Source organism: Salvia splendens, chromosome 8 (genome assembly GCF_004379255.2).
Source record: "Salvia splendens isolate huo1 chromosome 8, SspV2, whole genome shotgun sequence".
Lineage (NCBI taxonomy): Eukaryota > Viridiplantae > Streptophyta > Magnoliopsida > Lamiales > Lamiaceae > Salvia > Salvia splendens.
In genome coordinates, this window is record NC_056039.1 from 657,702 (window position 1) to 678,195 (window position 20,494).

The 20,494-nt window shown below is 40.0% G+C and overlaps 2 protein-coding genes across 6 annotated transcripts; both read left to right on the plus strand.

The window, feature by feature from the left end:
• Positions 1 to 512: 512 nt before the first annotated feature.
• On the plus strand, positions 513 to 7,216 carry LOC121744714 (peptidyl-prolyl cis-trans isomerase CYP95-like). 3 transcript variants are annotated; one of them, XM_042138299.1, is made up of 14 exons: positions 513 to 617; positions 1,258 to 1,362; positions 1,501 to 1,555; positions 1,866 to 1,954; positions 2,235 to 2,277; positions 2,361 to 2,399; positions 3,533 to 3,650; positions 3,958 to 4,085; positions 4,284 to 4,638; positions 4,943 to 5,040; positions 5,128 to 5,323; positions 5,410 to 6,180; positions 6,263 to 6,328; positions 6,587 to 7,216. In XM_042138299.1, the coding sequence occupies exons 2-14, from the start codon at positions 1,288 to 1,290 to the stop codon at positions 6,906 to 6,908; spliced, it is 2,355 nt and encodes a 784-aa protein (XP_041994233.1). In that variant the 5' UTR covers positions 513 to 617; positions 1,258 to 1,287; the 3' UTR covers positions 6,909 to 7,216. The 3 variants fall into 3 exon arrangements, with proteins under 3 accessions (XP_041994233.1, XP_041994234.1, XP_041994235.1); XM_042138300.1 differs by having other exon boundaries at positions 2,253 to 2,277; XM_042138301.1 differs by lacking the exons at positions 513 to 617; positions 1,258 to 1,362; positions 1,501 to 1,555; ... (1 more) ...; positions 2,235 to 2,277; positions 2,361 to 2,399 and adding an exon at positions 2,593 to 2,676.
• Positions 7,217 to 11,484: 4,268 nt separating this feature from the next.
• LOC121744547 (endoribonuclease Dicer homolog 3-like) lies at positions 11,485 to 20,204 on the plus strand. 3 transcript variants are annotated; one of them, XM_042138128.1, is made up of 26 exons: positions 11,485 to 11,539; positions 11,796 to 11,920; positions 12,405 to 12,588; positions 13,067 to 13,180; positions 13,393 to 13,527; positions 13,618 to 13,687; positions 13,851 to 13,915; positions 14,010 to 14,144; positions 14,255 to 14,407; positions 14,630 to 14,753; positions 14,824 to 14,926; positions 15,004 to 15,202; positions 15,283 to 15,440; positions 15,627 to 15,845; positions 15,925 to 16,268; positions 16,361 to 16,632; positions 16,723 to 17,228; positions 17,306 to 17,400; positions 17,501 to 17,730; positions 17,812 to 18,021; positions 18,113 to 18,589; positions 18,664 to 18,933; positions 19,009 to 19,335; positions 19,437 to 19,566; positions 19,674 to 19,785; positions 19,869 to 20,204. In XM_042138128.1, exons 2-26 carry the CDS (start codon positions 11,805 to 11,807, stop codon positions 20,059 to 20,061), a joined length of 4,941 nt encoding a protein of 1,646 aa, XP_041994062.1. In that variant the 5' UTR covers positions 11,485 to 11,539; positions 11,796 to 11,804; the 3' UTR covers positions 20,062 to 20,204. The 3 variants fall into 3 exon arrangements, with proteins under 3 accessions (XP_041994062.1, XP_041994063.1, XP_041994061.1); XM_042138129.1 differs by lacking the exon at positions 11,485 to 11,539 and having other exon boundaries at positions 11,546 to 11,920; positions 12,383 to 12,588; XM_042138127.1 differs by lacking the exon at positions 11,485 to 11,539 and having other exon boundaries at positions 11,546 to 11,920.
• Positions 20,205 to 20,494: the final 290 nt, after the last annotated feature.

Consider the following 20,494-nt stretch of genomic DNA (forward strand, 5'->3'; position numbering starts at 1 on the left):
GTAGAGGGTGAGATAATAATCTGGGATTAAAGCTAGTTAGTCCAACGTGGACGCGGGCCTTGTCGTGCCTAGACTATATGTTGCGGGCCTAGACTATATGTTGCGGGCCTTGATGGCATAGAATTGGACAACTGAAATGCAGACTACATATTCAATCTTTGATTGAATCAGATGATCTGAACGGAGCCTATAGTATATGTGCATGTATGCTACAATTTGTTGGAATATACTATTATTCGTACTATTCACTTTATCCTATAAAAATATTTTTCTTTTTGCCATTTTGTTTTGTCTCATAAAAATAGTCATCTTACATTTTTGGTAAGTTTTTATTTATTATGAGATGAGTTTCATTTTCACTAATAATATTCCAATTAGTTTTATTTTGATCTCTTTCTTATTTTATAATTTTGTATTAAATTTTGTGATATCCGCAAAATTTTTATTTTTATTGGATGGAGGAGTAGCATTTATTTGGATGTGTATTTTTCTTTGCACTTTCGAATAAAAATACCAGGAGTAGTACAAATAAGTAAAGAGAAAAGATACACGCTCTCTCTCACACACACAGTCACATTTTCTGTGGAGAGGAGCAGCTCAGTCAGCTGCACCGTTTGGTAAGGGCTCAAAACCCTAGCACGGATTCTACTCGAATCTCCTCGTTATTCGCTCGACACTCTGAATTCATGCTATAGTGTAATTTTTGCTTATTGTTTCTTATTTCGGCTCTCCGTTTCGGATTTCTGAGGTAGAAATTGATATTTTTGGTGCAAATTTTTTCTGCTTTCTCGCGAATCTAGATTACTGTCGTCTTCGTCATGTATAGGGTTGGTTTTGAAGTAATTCGTTTTTCAGTGTTGAATTAAGCTAAATAGCTCTTCTTAAGGGTTTAGGGTTTCAGTATGTTTACGGATTTGTTATTGTGTCTGCTTGTCGATGAAATTTGATTTGATATTGTTTTGCTTTGTGATTTGTCGCATTATCATCTGCGTGTAGTTGAATATTACTCCTATGTTTTTACTTGAAATATTTGTAGGATGGTTATCTTAGTTAGGAATTTCCGTTAGACTGTGATGTAAGCTGTTATATCATGAAAATCCTAACAAGTAACAATGTTGTAGTATTTTGGATCTGAGTGGCCGTAGGATTTCTGTTTACTATTTTCTCAAGGAAAATGATCTTCTTGTCTGTGCTGCAATTACCTTTGTTGTAAGTTGTGTGTTTTGATCTGAGATCGGTTTGTCCTATTGAAATCAGTGTGAGCTGGTGAATCCGGATTGTGTAAAAATGAGCAAGGGGAAAGTGTTAGTGTTCTTGGATGTCTCAATTGACGGAGATCCTTATGAGAGGATGGTTTTTGAGGTATTATGTTCTTTTACCTTGGATGAATTTATTTGTGGAAACTCGATAAATTCACATTTATTTTCCCCATATAGAGCAGTTTTTCCCCCTATAAACTGATGTTTTGATCCCATGTCATTGTTCACTGATGTAATGCAGCTCTTTACTGATCTTGCTCCCAAGACTTGTGAAAATTTCCGCGCACTTTGCAATGGTAATTTCCTCCATTTTCCATATGCATTGCACATCATGACCCAGTACTCAAAGACTTGAACATGCATGAGTGCTGATTTTTCTTTACCTTACGTAACTTCCTATATATTTCCTTAAACCATTGACCTTTCACGATTGATGGTTTTAGTGAAGTCGCGATGCAACTATCACTGGTTTGTCATATAATGTGCTAATAAGTTTCCTTGAAATGTCCCATTTTTTATCCTCCATCCATTCATCAATCCTTTGTTCAGCGTGCTATATTTGTTATTCTTATTCTTGAGCTCATTTTTGTTTTCGCATTTCTGCAGGAGAAAAAGGTGTTAGTGTTAAAACTGGAAAGCCACTACACTATAAAGGAACATTTTTCCATCGTATTATCGAAGGATATGTGGCTCAGGTATCTTATCTGCTTTCTGAATATTTTTAAAAAATGCTTAAAGATCCGAGCTCTATATGATGTATTTGCTCTGGCCATCGTATTTGTTTAGAATAAATGAGAAGTGACTTTTGTGTTTTAGTCAGTTATCCTTGTTTATCCTGTGACAGGGCTGATGGTCATGACTGCATTTCTTGTGATATAGTTTTAAGGTTGTACTTATTGAATTGTCCATTTTTATGATTTACAAACATGCTTAAAAAGCACCCAATGCACTGTCTTAGTAGTTATGTTTTGACAGCCTCAAATTATTTTGCAGGGAGGGGACTTTCTTCGGAAAGATGGTAAGTTATACGTAAGCATTGGTGTTATGCATGCCATCATTCTCTATAAAGGTTACTGAGCTGAAATTATTTCAACTTTGCAGGCAAACATGGGGAAAGTATATATGATGGAAAGTTTCCAGGTATGAAACTTTCTTGGTTTCATCTTTTGTTTTTCTAGTTTATCATCTGGGGAGAATAAGACATGTATATCTGACATTTAAAATCTATATTTGCATCGCCTAGTTTAGAGAGATATGCATGTCATTTGCATATGTTTTTCTTTTATCAACTTCTTTTTCTCTTGAGAACAAGTGGATTTCCTTTCTATTGCCTGTGAAGGTAGGGGATGACTTTGACATTATTCTCGCTGCATTGGAGCTTCAGTTCACATGAGAAAATTTGTTTTCTCTTAATATGGTAGGGAATGTAAATGTTCTTGCCTGCATTGTTTGGCATATATTTTGAATCTTATAGAACATACGACTTGGTTTACAAGGGTCCAGACACTGTTCCTAAGTTGTGTTGATCCCCTTTTAAGCTCTATCATACACCAATCTTTAGATTATACTTCAGCACACATGATTCCTGTTCAGCAGCATACCAAGTGATATGACAAGCCAATGCAAAAATGATTATTGGAGTTGCTGAACCTTGGTTCCGTGCTTGTCCTTGCATACTAGTCTGCTAGCCCTTTACTGCAAACTCTAGATGATGCAGAATCTAATTTGTTCGGTGATCATAACAACTTGTGTGGGTTATGTGATCTTGAAATTTGAAGCCAGATCTAAACATTGACCTATTATTGACCTGAAATCCAACATAGAACTGTAGTTTTGTGTTTTAACTGCAAAATATGTTGGTATGCTTGGAACATGATACTTAACACTACTAGCTCTTTACTGCAACTCTAGATGATGTAGAATATAATTTGTTTGGCGACCATAACAACTTCTGTGGGTTATGAGATCTTGAAATTTGAAGCCAGATCATAGCATTGACCTTGTGTTAGTTTAATTGAAAGCTGGCCAAATTGTATCACATTATTGACCTGAATATTGATCCAACATAAAACTGTAGTTTCATGTTTTAACTGCAAAATTTGTTGATATGCATGGAACAAGACACTTAACACTACGGGTAAGGTTAATATAGCCTGCATGGTTTATGATTTCTGTACATCATTTTCATGTGGTGCATTTGTATAATACTTATTGTTGCGTTATCGCCCAGTATTAAACATAAATCGCTTATGTAACTGTTTTTTGTTTTCCAGACGAGTCTACGAAACTGAGACATGATGGGCCTGGTTTGTTATCTATGGCCGTTGCTGATTGTGACGAGCGAGGCTCTCTCTTCAGTATCACTTTTAAGGCTGATCATCACCTTGATAGGTTTTTATTCTTTTCTTTCAAATGCTGGACTGGTTTTTCTGGGCTGAGCATCTGATAGCTCACATGTATCTCTTTGTACTACATATCTATGTTCAGAAAATAGATCTATTTTATTTAAATTCAAATCCTTATGAAACTTGTGAAATATATGTATCCTTGCATTAAAATTTTTGTGAGTATGCTGTGCGATTGACAAGAATTCATAAAGACAACCATATATACCATGTAGTGATGCTTTTCTAGCTGTCTGGCATGACTATTTTTTAAAGTATTACCCTTAGTTGAGCGTTGTTTGTATGATCGACAGGAAAAATTATGTCTTCGGCAAACTTGTGAAAGGCCACGAAGTGCTGAAGAAGATGGAAAATGTTGGAGATGAGGAGGGAAAACCTACTGTGACTGTGAAAATTGTCAATTCTGGAGAACTACACGATGGTAGGAAGTTAACCTGTTTCAGGTTTATGTATAATTATCAATTATTAATGGGAATGTTATCGTGATATGCGCTGTAGCTAGGTGCTCTGCTACCTAGTATCAGTATATGTTTTTACTCTGTCTTTGTAGTTCTTGTTGGACATATTTTTCATTGTTTTACTGCTCTACTTATGCTAAACTGATTCTTGGAGTGTACAGATAAAAAGAGGGGGAATAAGTTGAAAACAGGAAAGGATGTGGCTGAGGAAAATAATCAAGAGGCAAAACACAAGGGTAAGCACAAGAAGTCATCAAAGAGGAGGAGGAAAAGAAGGAAATATTACAGTTCTGAATCTGAGAGCTCAACAGAAAGCGATATGGATTCTTCAGAACCTGATACTGAGTCTGATTCAGATGATTCCTCCTTAAGTGACTCTAGCTCTTCAAGTGATGACAGGCACAAGAAACGAAAGAGATCTAAGAGGGACAAACATAGGCGTGGCAAGAAAAAGGATAGGCGACATGAAAAGCGACACAGAAGGCGCGATAGAAAGTCAAAACGTAAATCTAAAAGGTTAGCAGTATGATTTTGTTACACCTTAGATGCTGTGCTCTTTCATCTTCTAGACGTTTATGCATGGCTCCCTAGTTACACAACCTTAGCTCTCCAAATTGGAGATGAAATTCCTGCCTGTCAGTACATTGGTAGTATCTAAATTTTGACCTCCTTAGTGATATCATTTCAAAGTCCAAAGTACAAATTTTGCCATGCATACCCCAAAATCTTAGTAGCTGTATGAGTCCCAAGCCGTTAGTGGTTGATGGAACTGGTTGGTGGTCTCTGTCTAATTATTTTTATCTTTTGCAATATGTTATAGGGGTAGTGTTTCTGATAGTGAGATCGAGAGTAAATCTGGAAGTAGCTCTCAAGATGATGCTGCAGTTGGTGCTTCTGATGGGAAGCATAAACCCTCTGGTAAGATATTAACCATTCTCTTAGGAGGTCTTTTTTCTTTCCGCTTGTACTCATGCTTAATGTTTTAATGTTCCATCTTTCCTGAAGGAAATCAACTGCTCGAGCAAGAGAACGCAAAACTTAATCATAAGAAAGGGGAGGCAGACATTTCTGACAAGGAAGAGGGTGAGTTCCCAAGGGAAAATGGAGACCATCAAAGTAATGGAAATGGCATAGGAATTGGATCTGACCGAGATGCTGATAGACACCCTGATGTATTGGATGATCTCCCAAGCAAATCTAGGTCTGCACCCCTATGATTCATGTTCATGTATGTTTGTGCTTATTCTTTAAAAACTGGTGATGATTTATTGGACCTCTAATCGGCAGGAGTCGAAGCTTGAGTCCTAGAAGATCCATGAGTAAAAGCATGAGCCTCAGTCCGAGAAATGCTGGCAAAAGTCCTAGTGCCGGTGCAAAAAAAAGCAGGAGTCGGAGTCCTAGTGGCAGGAGAAGCCCACAGTATTATGGCAGAAGCAGGAGCAATTCTCCTGTTAGAAGTAGTCGCAGCAGGAGTCCTGCAAGGAGCAACAGGAGAGGGAGTCCCAGCATGAGCCCACCAGCTAGGTCTCGTTCTCAACAAAGTCGTAGTAGAAGTAGAAGTGCCACCGGTTCTCCTCAAAGAGGAAGAGTTGTTCAGAGCCCAGTAAGGACCTCATCCAGAAGATCACCATTGAAATCAGTCAGTCGTAGTCCCGTGAGATCTTCTCGGCGAAGTCCAAGCAGGAGCTCGGGCAGACCTTCTCGAAGGAGCATAAGCAGGAGCAGGAGCCCAGTTCGATTGACCCATCGAAGTGTCAGCAGAAGCTCTGGTAGGGTCCCTGTTAGGAGAAGCCCTAGTCCAAGTCCAGTGAGGGCGCCTAGAAGGACCAATCGACGCAGCTTCTCTAGGAGTCCAATAAGCACAGGCCACCGGGGTAGGTCACCTGTCTCTGATCGTCGTAGGAGCTCGTCGAGAAGTCCTTCTGCTGATGGATCACCCAAACGCATTAGAAGAGGAAGGGGATTCAGTGACCGATACTCATTTGTCCGGCGTTACAGGAGTCGCTCTGCCGAAAGGTCTCCTATTAGGTCATATCGCTATGGTGGTAACCGTGACCGGTGAGGAACACTTTCTACTTGTAATTTCTAAACCCATGAATATTATTCCTTGCTTAATGGTTCTTTTATTATATTCTGGCAGATACTCTAATTACCGAAGGTCCCCTAAGCGTTATCGGACACCACCTCGAGCGAGAACACCCCCAAGGTTTGCCTTTCTTTACGTAATTTAAAATATTTTGGGATGCCTTGAGCTAAGTGAGTCCTTTTCTCTTTTGGCAAAATTCAACAATCTTACTTCATTCTCCCTTTTTTTTTCTTCTCTTCACTTAACTAGTTAACTCACTAAACACCATTTTCTTAAATCTCGTGCAGAAAGAAATATCTTGATTAACTTCGGGACAAGTGAGTAGTATTTTTGTTCATTTTATACATTAATTCTCATGTTCCTGCTGAAACTGTGCAGATATAGGGGCAGGAGAAGTAGGACCCGCAGTCCAAGCGTCTCTCGCAGTCCAGTACGCTACCGCGGCCGTCGCTATAGCCGCAGCCCTGTTCGTAGCCGGTCCCCTTACCGTGGCTCACCACCAGCACGTCCTGAAAGGCGGAGGTCACCTTCCCCAAGCAGGAGCCCCAGCCCATCCGCATCACGTTCACGATCACCACGTGGTTCAGAATCCCCGAAGCGCTCGGATAAAGGTCGTTCGAGGTCTTCCTCCGGTAGTCCCCCTCGCAAGACAGGCCTGGTCTCCTACGGCGATGGCTCACCCGATTCGGACCGCGATTGATTTTGCGCTATGCAGTGTGATCTCGAGCTTTACTTATACGAGTAGTTTGTCGAAATATTCGGAACCCAGAGCGATACTTAACGAAGGCTAGCGTCTTGTGTGTATGGAACAATGCTGTTTTTAGACTTGAGCTGAAGAGATGTTGGGCTTGCAATCTCTTTGGCTACGTGGAAACTATATTTTTACCCAATGTTAGGATTAATTTCTCGACATTCCAGTTTTTTTTAGTTTTAAGGCAAATTTTATTGAATTTTCTTATTTCTTGTTGAAGGACGTCTAAAAAAAGCTCAATTTGCTTCTTTTTTCTACTTTTGCTATCATGAAATGTTATTGAATGTACCTTACTCATGTTTTGGTAATATTTTTTGGTTTTTACGTTTAGTTTTTTTTTTTCAATATATTAAAGGGTTAATTGCTTGCAAAATAAAAAAAGTAAGTTATTTTTTTATTTGTTTTGCAACTTTCTAAATTTCGATTGCAAATTAGAAGTTTAAAAAATTCTCAGTTTTTTGCCATAGCATATTTGTTTTGCTTTAACTTTTAATTTCTCGTGCTCAAAACATTGCTGTTTATTCGTCCATGTGGTTACATTAGTACGTGTACTCCCTCCATTCCATAATAGTGAAGATGTTTCTTTTCAACAAGTAATTTAAGAAAATTTGTGTTAAGTGAATTAAATAAAGGAATAATAAAATAGGAAATGAAACAGATAGAGAGATGAAGAGAAAATAAAGTAAGCAAGAAATTTGTGTTAACTTTTACTAAAAATGAAAATGACTCCACACCATGTAGCGTACAAAATGACTCTATTACTACGGAACAAAAGGATTATTATACATCTAAAACATAAAAATGTTACATGTGTTTATTCAAGCATCATATTTGCCTAGGAAAAAACATCATATTTGCCTTGGATTTCTCAGTCTTTGTACAGGGATGGAACTAGGATTTTGTTTTAATTTTGGTGAGGCAAGCATCCTCATTATTCATGTAAGCAAGGGAAGTTGGAGTCGGCATTTAAATCTTTATTATCAGTAAAGTTAAGACAATAAAGTTCCAGTTTGTATCAATGCTAGGCTTCTTGTTCTTGTTTCCTGACCCTCTATATGGTCCATTATGTAGCCTAGATTTTGCTTTACGAAAGCATTTTCTTGCTTGCATGTAAATGTTTGATATTTAGGAGGTGGATATAAGTTATAGTATTTGACTTTTTACTTCGAAGCATTCACATGGTTGCTATAACTTACTTCCTGTGTACATGTTTGATATCGTGCCAGGCCAGCAATGTGGATATCATAGACTAAGGCTACAATATTCTCATCTGCTCACAGGCACAGGATCAAAGTAATGAACATGTTGTTGTGACTACTGGGGCAACCCTCCACTATGAAGGATATGTAACATAATTTAAGGAATGAGTTAATCATGCTATACCTTAACTTGAAAATTTGACACTTTATTACATAATTCTACAACCATGGTTGTATGGAGCTGTTTATTGTCTTGTGAAATTCGTGCTTCTTTTACTAATTTCACTTTGAATCTAACTTCTCCAAATCTTTGTTTACTGGAAACTGCTCAGGTCTGCACGTCCTACATTTGAGTTATGTTAAACAAGTAACTATGCTTTCGATGTCTGTCTGCAATGATGTCATGCATGACACAATTTTAAGCTCATTTAGACCCCATATCTATTCAAGCTGGATCTGCTGCAACAATAAATGTGAGAGCAGCTGAGTTTAGCATTCTTGATTTACACTTATGATCAACTCTTATTATCTATCTGATTGCTTGACTGAGTCTTCTTATCATGTCTGCCAGATTGTGTGTCAGCAACAACTGATGGAAACACGTATGAAACTCATGACTGTGCATCAGATGGTTCATCTTTGCCATTGGCCACAAATGTTGCCAAACCCGATAATGATTTGGTCGCCTTAAATACAAATACAAACCAGTCAATTTTAGGCAATATAAGGAAAACTGCTGAAAAAGGTATAAATCTGTAGGATAAAAATTTAGAGCATCCCCATAGCCACTCTCCGGGGCGGACGGCGTACGTGCCAGCGGCACGACACGACACAACCCCGTCCGCCGCTGTGCTGGCGCCAACGGCACGGCGCTGCTCGATAATAAGAGCACGTCCGTGCCGCTGAGCAGGTCGACGTGACAGCCTCCTATTGGCCAACGGCAATGCCGTTGGCTTTTTCTATTTTTTTAAAATTCAAATTTAATTTAAAAAATCGTTTTTAAATAAAAAAAATATTTTCTCACTTCCCAATAAATTATATCCTTTTTCTCCACACTTTTACTTTATTTTTAATTTTTAGGATTTGAATTATGTAATTTTTATTTTTTTAGTAATTTGTAATAGTATTCCGGGTATTTTTAATGCATTCTAATATTGTGGAAATGTTTTTATTTAAATAAATTAATAGAATGATGGGACCCTTGAGTATGTCCTTGCGGAAGAGTATGAATGTGAGTGTTGTGCTCTTGGGAAAGAGCAGAGAGTAAAAAATGAATAAAAGTGTGTCCGGAGCATGGATGGGGATGCTCTTATAATCGCTACTATACAGTGAAAACGTTTTGTGCGTGACAAGAAAGTTTTTCATGCAGCTTGCTCAGAGCATCCACTATAGGGGCGGCCTGCCGGCGGCCCCGGAACCGCCGCGGCGGCGGCTAACTACAGCGGGAGAAACGTCCGCCCCGGTGCGGACGCTTTTTTTGGGGCGGAAGGACGATCGGCGACTAGGCGCCGAGGACGCGCCGGTAGGGGGCGGACAAATTTTTTTTCTTCGTTTTTTTAAAAATTTATTTAATTTACCTATAAATACACACCATTCCAACTTTTTATTCATACTTTCTCTCACTAAAATTTGTGGATTCCATTGGTATTAAAAATGGACTATTTGTGGAATGACGCGTGGAATTCTCTGATTCAAGAGGTGCAGAGGGAAGCCGACGAGGAGGATGCGGCGCGGGCGGCGGAATTGGCGGAGGCCGCGCTCCCTCGTGCGATTACTCATCGTCGGACCATCCAACGAGACCATAGTGGAGCGCACCAGCGGCTAATGGCAGACTACTTTGTGGATAACCCCCGTTACCCACCCGAGATTTTCCGTCGGCGTTTCAAAATGTCGCAACGGCTCTTCACCCATATAGCCACGAATTTGGCGGAGCGGTACAGGTGCTTCACCCTCCGGAGTGATTGCACTAGCCAGATCGGGCTGTCTACTTTTCAGAAATGCACCGCTGCAATTAGGCAGCTTGCCTATGCCGGACCGTCTGATATGTTCGACGAATACCTACAGATGGGTGAGACGACTAGCCTAACGGTGCTCAGACAGTTTTGTAAGGGGATCCGGAAAATCTTTGGTCCGGAGTTCCTACGAAAGCCAACCTCTGATGAGTGTCAGAGACTGCTAGATATGCACGGTTCGGTGCACGGTTTCCCAGGGATGTTAGGAAGCATCGATTGCATGCATTGGGAGTGGAAAAACTGTCCGGTGGCGTGGAAATGCCAGTTCACTACTGGTTTCAAAAGCAAATGTCCATCGATGATTCTGGATGCTAGGAAGCATCGATTGCATGCGTATTTCGGTGTTGCAGGTTCGAACAACGACATCAACGTTCTGCAGTCATCGCCTCTCTTCAATGATGAGTGCCGGGGGAGGGTCCAGAAATCAGCTTCGTAGCCAATAGAACGCAGTACCACAAGGGATACTATTTGGCAGATGAGATATACCCTCGTTGGCTCGTATTAGTCAAGACAGTTCGCCAACCGGTTGGACCGAAGAAACAATATTTTGCGCGAAAATAAGAGGCTGCTAGGAAGGATGTTGAGCGAGCTTTTGGTGTGCTCCAAGCGCGATGAGCCATTATACGGTGCCCGACAAGAGTTTGACACGAAGATGATGTCGCAAATATTATGTTACCATGTATCATATTGCACAATATGATAATAGAAGATGAAGGAATTGCTGCAGAGCGCTGAGCACCGGAAGATGGTGCAAGTTCAAGTTACGGTATTGCCTCCGTGCGGATACAGATGGGTGTACCACGTAGTAATGAATATTTTCTCCAACGTTTCACTGATATGCGCAGGAGCACAACACATGCCACACTCCAGACCGATTTGATTGAAGAGGTATGAGCACGTAGGGGAGGGGGCGCATCGTGAAGAACATGTGTGATTTTCTATAGATTAAATTTTCGTTGTATAATTTTTCCATTACTTTAATACGACGAAAATTTAGTGTTTAATTTTAATTTATTTAATTATAGCCGTTTTTTCTAATTATGTGTAGTCCGATAATTTTAATTATAATTGAATTAAAATATAAAAATAAAAAACTAAAGTGAAAAGTGGCTAAAAAAATGTCCACTATTGCTGCGGACACTTTTTTTTGTGGACGTGGACAAATACGAATGGACTGTGGACAAAAAAAAAGTACTAGGGCTATTGGAAGCGTCCACTGCTCTCAACGTGCAGGTCCCACTAACGCAAACTCACAATTTTAATTCGTTAAAAAAATCCGTGGGGTGAAAAAACAAACGTTTCTTCTCACCGAAATTTACATAAAAATCTAATCTTTCTTTTTCCCTATACGAAGCTTCGAATCTTCACTGTAAAAATCTGATCTTTTTTCTCGCATAATTGCATTTGTGTTGCGTCCCCTTTTCTAGATTGCTTTCTTTATTTGCCGTTCCTTCACTTTGATCGACAAAAATGTTCACAATAACTTGCCTTTCTCAGACACGCACGCATGCTCTAAAAACAAGACATATTTTGATTATAGTTGTTTCTAAAGAAGAGTGTAAAAATTTCTGAAATAGTTTTTTGGAAAAACCCCTTTACACACGTTCCTTGTGTGATCATCGCAGCATTTGGCAATGGATATGGAAGTGGGGAGAGTGGGCAACCCCTTGAAGAGAAAGTTTGAGGCCTTGGATTCTGCTCCACCTGAGGCTGAGCCTATGGATACAGAGTCTGTATCCATCCCCAGAGAGTGAGTGATAGTTTGATTGATGGAAATTCTTGGTACATTAGTGTTTGTTTTGGGCAAGGTTTGTGTTTTTAAAATTTTGAGCTTGAGATTTCTAGAAAACAATTTTCCTATGCTTTGATCTGATGATTTGGGTTTTTTCCAGAAAAGTTCACACAAAAAACCAATATTTTTACTATTTTAGTTAGAAAAAAGATTTCTTTTGCATGGGGGCTTAACCCCCCTCACCTCCTACTGTATTTTGGATGTTCTTATGCTCTTTATTGTTTGATTCATGAAATTTCTTGGTTCATGAGTGTGTGCTTGTGTTTTGGGCAAGGTTGTGCTTTTTATATTTTGAAAATTCTTGGTACATTAGTGTGTGTTTTGGGGAGGGTTGTGTTTTCAAAATTTCTGTTTTTTGGGCAAGGTCGTGTTTTTATATTTTTCTTAATGTGATTTTGGGTATGCTTTTTACTCTTGAAGTGTTGTGTGCAATGCCGGATAGATATCAACTGAAGGTGTGTGAGGTGGCAATGAAGAGGAACACTATAGCAATGTTGGACAATGGGGCTGGGAAATCTATGATATCCACTTTGATGATCAAGGAAATTGGGAGATCTTTGAAGAGCAAAGATAGTCAGAAAAAGCTCATTGCTTTCTTGGTTCCCACTGTTCATCTTGTTCATCAGGTGTTTGTTGTGTTCTTGATTCAATAGCTTTGAATTTTTTTTATGGTTTTTCAATACTTGATTGAAATTTTGTGTATTCTATTTAGCTTCACTTAGGTTGTGTGGTAATTCTCATCTTCCAGTAGTTTGTTTCTTGTTATTTGTCTTAGATTGTTGAGACAACAAGAATTTATAGGGAGTGAAGGGAAATGGAAAGGTTTGGATTTGAAACTAGAATGGATTTTTTATATTTTGATCATGGTATTCGGATCCATTCCTTGCAGTAGCATATAAATTAATTCAATGAATTGTAACATCCTCGAGTCAGTGCTTCTCTTGATGTAAACAGATCTTGTTTTGTAATGTTTTTACGTTCCTGAAAAAATGCCAAGTTATAGAAATGCCACGTGTACTAGGTCTAGTAGAACAGTCTCTGGTTGTCGTTTTATTTATCTGCTAGTCATGTTTCTCATTTTAACTTTTGTTCGTTACATGGCAGCAATTTAAGGAAATACAGTCACAAACAGATCTTCTCGTGGGGCAATATTACGGAGCTCTAGGAGTTGATGTCTGGAATACGGAAAATTGGGAGAGGGAAATCAACAACGTCGATGTTAGTTAATTGCCAATTTGGGCAGTACCTTCTACTCTAATCTTTCTTGAGCTTTTGTTAGACATAAATAGAGACTCTAGAGTTCGGTTTCCGTTAAAAGGCCACTATTGTATATCAAGCAAGTATGCTAATTTGGAAGGTTATTAATATTTATGATTATGATTGCTGAATCAGCTAGACTCAAGTCAACGTTATTATGTTTCTTGTTACAGGTGTTGGTCATGACTCCGCAAATCTTATTGGACGCTTTGAGGAAAGCGTACATATGCTTTGAAGTATTTGGTTTCATCGTACTAGATGAATGCGACAGAGCAAGTGGCAACCATCCTTATGCAAAAATAATGAAGGTGAACTTCATTTCCGTTACAGCTCTGTGTTTGTTTGATTATCCTGTTGATTCTATGTTTTTTTTCCTGATTGATGGCTTGAACTTGAAGGAATTTTATCACAAGGCTTCAATAAAACCGAAGATTTTTGGGATGATTGCTCCTCCCGTGGTTAGAAAAGGTAATCCTTAGTTTTCCATCCTTGTTTCGGCACATTTTCTTGGGATGAAAGCCTCCTTTTCCTTGGGATTATTGTTTTGATAATTTGAAGTACTGATTGTTTGCTTGTTTTCTCATTTTATAAAATCATTTTGCACACAATCTTACGAGCCCGTGTTTATCAGGAACCTTACCCTTTATAGACTCGACTCTGCAAATGGGGGAGCTTGAAAGTTTGTTAGATTCCCAGGTATTGTTGGTAAATAGCACGGGTGGAGCTGAGAAATCATATGTTAATGGTGGCAAACATAATTCATTTGATTGATTTTATGTGTGGAATTCAGGTTTTTACATTGGATGGCTGGGTAGATGTAGAACTCGAGCAATACGTTTCCTCAGCCAAGTCGGTGTGCAGATTTTATGATCCGTCACCTATCAATTTGGATATCAAAGAGAAATTAGAATCTGCAATGTCGAAGGTGAATTTTACCAAGCGAAGTATCAGTTTATGAAGTTAACAATTATGCGCCAACGTTCTATTTACCGTTCATATCACGTCCTTATCAGTTATCACAATTTTCTGTGACAGTTCAATGCTGTTTTGCTTGAACTCGAAAAGTCCCTGCCAAGTCAGCACACAGAAATAAACAACGGATGGAAGATGTTAAAGGATAGAATGTCCAGCAATAATTCAAATATCATATTTTGCTTCGAAAATCTGGGGCTGCTGTGCACTTATGAGGTAGATATACATTCTATATATGCTTAAAGATATTATGGCCATTTATTGTACCTTTATCATCTCATTGACTCGCGGGTCTATTGAGGTAATAAGCACTAAACCGATATTGTTAATACAACTTTTGCCTTGATGAGCAATAGGGGAGAGCTAAGGTCATTTTATCGATATGAAGTCATTGATCTTCATTATCTTCTTTTGAGTATGTCAACTTGTCATATGTAGGCTGTAAAAGTATGTATGGAGAGTTCTCCCATGGTCCAAGAAGAATGTGAGGTTTTCAAGGAAAGTTTCGTGCAATATGAAAAGTTTCTTTCGGAGGTTCTTTCAATAAGCGAAGGAGCTTTAGGTGAGTTTTCTAAGATTTTTTTCTTTTAGAGATTTGAATCTTATTTATACCATTCTTATTCACTTTGCAGAACATAAAGATCCTCAAAATGTGAAGGGTGGATTGGGATCACTAGCTACAGACCAAATATCTCCGAAACTGCTTGAGCTACTGGAAATATTTAGATCGTTTGGGTAAGCAACGAGCCTAGAATTTTCTGTTTTTTTTATGTGCAATTTGTTTTCTCACTATGGCTCCATTGTGGCTGCAGGAAAGATACAGAGCTCGTCTGTATCATATTTGTGGAAAGAATAATAGCTGCTAAAGTAATTGAACGAGTGTTGAAGAAAACTGACGATTTCTCTCATCTTAACATATCATATTTGACAGGAAGTAGCTCCAGAGTTGGTGTTGGCAGTGTTTCATCTAAAGGACAGTTGGAGATTATTGAATCATTTCGTGATGTGAAGGTAAGATATTTATTTATTTTACAAATAACAAAAAAAACTTCAATTTTTGAATTTCTATGACTGATGAGTGAAATTTCTAGGTAACTCTTCTGTTTTCTACGGACCTCGAGGAGGGAATTGATGTAGCCAAATGTTCCTGTGTGATTCGCTTCGATCTGCCAAAGACTGTTCGTAGTCACATTCAGTCACGAGGACAAGCTCGCCACGAGGATTCTCGTTACATCACCATGCTTGAGAGGTGACAACACTTAAATTCATGTTTCCTAGTGTTAGTAGTCTGAATATATTTTCTTTTACGGGCGAGAAAATGATCCGTAATCCAGAAAGTCCGAACAGATCAAGATATGGAATGAGAATGACCGTCAGTTTTACTTACCTGGTAGTGATATCGGGGTGAAAGTCTAATGATTTGCTCATCTTTCAGAGGAAACACCAAGCAATTAGATGATATGCTTTCCATTTTGAGAAGTGAATCTTCAGGGATAGATACGGCCATTAATCGAGAATCTACTGATTCTCCACTTAAAGCTTGCAATACAAAAGAAGTTGCTTCATATGTTGTCGAATCGACCGGGGCATCGGTCAATGCAGATTCCAGCATCAGCCTCGTACATCGATACTGTCAAACACTACCTCTACGCAAGTAAGAAAAAATATTTTCTCATTCTTCTTTTTAAATTATAGGGAGATTCATGAATTTTAATCTTATGTTCTCATTGTAGTTCCGTCTCCCCAAAGCCGACCTTTGAATTCTCAACTGAGGGAAATCTGCATCGATGCAAGCTGACTCTGCCACCTGATGCATCTTTCCAGACTTTAACCGGACCTGCAGCGGGCACTCGCAATGCATCAAAGAAGCTTGCTTGCTTGGATGCGTGTAAGAAACTGCATCTGATGGGCGGTCTCAATGATCGTTTACTTCCTTTAAAGAGAGGGTCGTTTCCTAAGAAGGATTCCTCCTTGATAAGTGTACTTCCTTCAAAGAAAGTGCCGTTGCCTGAGAAAGATTCCACCTTGAAAAGTGATACGAAGCTGGCAAAAGCCAAAGGAGTAATTCCAGGGGCAGGTAAATGAAATCTGAACTAGTCGAGTTATGTTCAACGTTCTTCTTACTTTCATTGTTTTGACAATGTCAATGTTTGTACCAATGCTCAATAGGCACAACGAAGAGAAAGGAATTACAAGGTTCAGTTCGCACCCGCCTTTTATCTGGAACTTGGGGGGATAAACTCGGCGATGTCACTTTCCACGCATACAAAATGGACTTTGCTTGTAATATCGTCGAGCAAAAATATTCAAGTTTCGTGATTTTGCTGGAGAGTGAGCTAGCTGATGATGTGGGGAACATGGAAGTGGATTTGTACTTGTTGTCCAAATTCGTTAAGGCTTCCATTTCTTCTTGTGGCCAAATGCCTCTTGATGCACAACAGGTCGATCCTAATGTCACACGCCACCTTCTTTATTAGTTTAACTCTCTGTTTTCGGTCCTCTTACAACTATGTATACTCTCTCCCTGACAGGTGGCGAAAGCTAAATGCTTCCAACAGCTGATATTTAACGGTTTATATGGGAAGTTGTTTGTCAAATCATCGGAATCAAGAAAGTTCATATTCGAAACGGATGAGTTGTCGTGGGATCCATCACAAATGTATCTACTTTTGCCCTTGGAGTCAGAGGATATAGCTCCTGTGCGACTGGTGATCGATTGGACGGGAATTCATTCCGCTGTTTCAACAATCGAGTTTATGAAAAAAAATGCTCGGTTGAATCTTCAGCAACGTGAAACAGTTGATGAAAATACATCGATTCATATGCGCGAAGATGGGACTGAAGTGAATAGCGTTACCATTCACTTGGCCGACAGATCTGCAACTATAGATGGGCTCAAGGAGATGGTGGTGGTAGCCGTCCACACCGGCAGAATCTATTCGATTGTGGATATTGTCGAGGGTACGTCTGGTTTCACCCCTTTTGAAGGTGGCTGTGATGCCAGTTATTCGTCCTTCGCTGATTATTACCACAAAAAGTAGGTCTTAAAGGATCACTATTTCTGTTTCGTAGTTCAAACTTATTTTTCCGATTATTTATTATTCGTATTTCCAGGTATGGTATTGTTCTGAAGCATCCACAACAGCCCTTGTTGCTTCTGAAGCAAAGCCATAATTCACATAATCTTCTCGTGGACTTCCGAAAAGAAGGTTAGTCGAAGTGTTTTTGTTACACAAGTTGGGGAGATGCATCGGATAAGCCATATTCCGATCCATTGTTCTAAATATTTTGTGCTTGTTGTATTTAAAGAGCGTGATTCGTCGGAGAAAGATGGCTATGGGGCTGTCGGGACAAAGCCACAACAACGTGCGCACATCCCTCCAGAACTCTTAGTTGGCACTGATATCTCAACGTATATCTTGAAGCCGTTCTACTTGTTTCCATCGGTAATGCAGCGGCTGGAGACACTAATGTTGGCCAGCCAGCTTAGGGAAGAAATCTCGACTCGTGCAGGCTGTTGCAGTATACCGACCTCGTTGGTATGTGTCTTCGTGTAATACAATTCACATCATTAACTTTGTTTGTTTTATTTGTTAACAGACCTTTTTCTTGTATGCCAGATTCTAGAAGCTCTCACGACACAGAGATGTAACGAGAGTTTCTCGATGGAGCGACTAGAGTTGCTCGGAGACTCATTGCTGAAGTATGCCGTCAGCTGCCACCTCTTTCTGAAGCATCCAGAGATGTGCGAGGGGAAATTGACTTCCAACCGTACTCGGATTATCTCCAACTCGGCTCTCCATAAATTTGGAACAGATCGCAAGCTGCAGGTAATTTTCCGCTGTCCCCTCCTCGAGGCATAGGTCTCTCGTCCTTAATCTCGATTAAGGCATCTAACCGGATTTTTTTCTCTTCTCAAAGGAATACATACGAGATTTCCCATTTGAGCCACGCCGTTGGACTGCTCCTGGACAGCATTCGATATGGTCATCTCCGTGTGACCATCAGTTGGATACGAGGGAAGTTCCTCTCGATAACAGATACTTTACCGAAAAAACCACCGTTAAGCTTGGAAAAACTTGTGATAGAGGTCACCGTTGGCTTTCTTCAAAGACCGTATCTGACTGCGTTGAAGCTCTCATCGGGGCATACTATGTCGGTGGTGGTCTGGCTGCTGCCGTTAGTTTTATGAAGTGGCTCGGCATAGAGGCCGACTTTGATCATTCTTTAGTAGAGGACGCGATCAGAACCGCGTCTCTCTATTGTCATGCCCCAAAAGCAGAGGATATCGGTGCCCTAGAGTCGAAGCTCGGGTATAACTTCTCCACCAAAGGGTTATTGCTGGAGGCAATAACGCATGCTGCCCAATCGGAAGGAGGTGTTCACTATTCCTATGAGGTACGAACCATCTTCGATAAAATGAGATCTTCCGTTTGTTTTGTAATATGTTTCTGCCTGCTGGATCTGTGCAGCGCCTCGAGTTTCTTGGTGATGCTGTACTGGACATACTTGTTACACGTCATCTGTACGAGAGCCACAGCAAAGTCGACCCCGGGCTGCTCACAGACATGCGTTCTGAATCGGTGAATAATGACAATTTCGCCCTTTCTGCCGTGAGACGGAACCTTCATCCACATCTTCAGCGCGTCTCCTCGTTGCTCAAGGATCAAATTTCGGAGTTTGTCAGTCTTGTATCCGCCATGAGCACCTCAGCATTGACACCAGATATCAAAGGTCCTAAGGTGAGTTGGTTTAGTGTTTTTCTCCCCGGTTTCTGCTAATCGTCGTCGTCTTTATTGCGTTTCGTTCGTGTGTAGGTGCTTGGGGACTTGGTGGAGAGTATCGCTGGAGCAGTGCTTATCGATTCTAAGCTCAATCTGGATGAAGTTTGGAGAGTCTTCAAACCCATACTATCGCCTCTCGTGACTCCTGAGAAACTCGAACTGGCCCCTTCGCGCAAGCTGACTGAGCTGTGCGACTCTCTCGGTTACTTCATCAAAGAGCATTACTTCACGGAAAGTGATCTTGTGCACGCGAGACTGAAGCTGCAGCTCGAAACCGTGCTCTTAAATGGACAAGGTTCCGGACCTACCTCAAAAGCTGCAAAGGGAATGGCAGCTCTTCAGCTATTACAGAAATTAGAGGTTTTTCTTTTTTCCATGATTCTTCACAAAGCGTTGCTCCTCTAAACTTTCGAATACCGGTAGTTTGATGTTCTTGATGATTGCTTCGTTCTTGATTACAGTCGAGGGGAATAAGATCTTCCAAGCGGCCAAAGCACGACTCCGATTCAGAGCCCCCTCCGCTTCCACAGCAAGAGAGGGACGTAGATTCATCCGGGACAGAGTGCTCGTCTCAAAAGGCGGACGTTCCAGGTATTTTCACTACGGGTGATGGATTAAATTGGCAATACATATGATTGAGAATTTGAACGATTGCATGATCGAACACCAATGGTGATGATATCTGCTTTTCTCGACAGTGATTCCACAGATCGAGACGAAGAAAGGGGGGCCTCGGAACTCACTCTACGCCTTATGCAAGAATCTGCAGTGGCCAAGGCCTAGTTTCGAAACAGCAGAGACAAAATCAAGGTTAGCACATTGCATTCTTTGCCTCGTTCTCATTTTGTGTTGCTTACGAAGTTGGTTAACGAGCTTCATCGTGTGTTGGACAGAACGGCCATAACATTTGGAGACATGACGAGCTTCTGCAGCTTCGAGTCACGAATCAGCTTGACCATACCTGATTCTGGCAAACTGGAGCTCACCGGCGAGGCCAGAGGCGATAAGAAGAGCTCGTACGACACTGCTGCAATTGCGATGCTGCGTGAACTCGAGAGACGAGGGAGGATCAGAATAGGTGAATGACCGGTGAAGACGAGCAACGGGGCAAGTAGAAGAGTGTACATTGGTACTATTATTATTTTGAAAAGTAACATGTATATATATACATATTTTGAAAAATTAGAATTATGACGACTTCTAAGGTTGATGCTCTAAATCTCTAATAATCGTTCAATTGTTAGATGAAATAGCATAAATTAACGTCTAAAATGTAGTAGTATAAAATAAGATACTACTACTATCTGTATGCAATGATCATCACCCATTAATTGAATGAAAAATAGCGTAAATATCTAGAATTTTATAACAATTATGAGAATAATTTATCCAAACAAACTATGCTCCCTCGTTCCAAAAAATAGTTTATTTTGCCATTTTGGATATCCATGAAAAATAATTTAATTTCAAAAATGAAAACTCTCTTGTACTTTATCTCTTTCCTTCTCCTACTTTATTT

Excerpts from the sequence above, each read along its gene's own strand:
- LOC121744714 (XM_042138299.1), top strand. The coding sequence starts at position 1,288 with ATGAGCAAGGGGAAAGTGTTAGTGTTCTTGGATGTCTCAATTGACGGA. Across the intron at positions 2,400-3,532 it reads ATATGATGGAAAGTTTCCAG|ACGAGTCTACGAAACTGAGA; the intron begins GTATGAAACTTT and ends TTTGTTTTCCAG. Across the intron at positions 5,041-5,127 it reads TGGGAAGCATAAACCCTCTG|GAAATCAACTGCTCGAGCAA; the intron begins GTAAGATATTAA and ends TCTTTCCTGAAG.
- LOC121744547 (XM_042138128.1), top strand. The coding sequence starts at position 11,805 with ATGGATATGGAAGTGGGGAGAGTGGGCAACCCCTTGAAGAGAAAGTTT. Across the intron at positions 13,181-13,392 it reads GGGAAATCAACAACGTCGAT|GTGTTGGTCATGACTCCGCA; the intron begins GTTAGTTAATTG and ends TTCTTGTTACAG. Across the intron at positions 17,401-17,500 it reads CGTGGACTTCCGAAAAGAAG|AGCGTGATTCGTCGGAGAAA; the intron begins GTTAGTCGAAGT and ends TTGTATTTAAAG.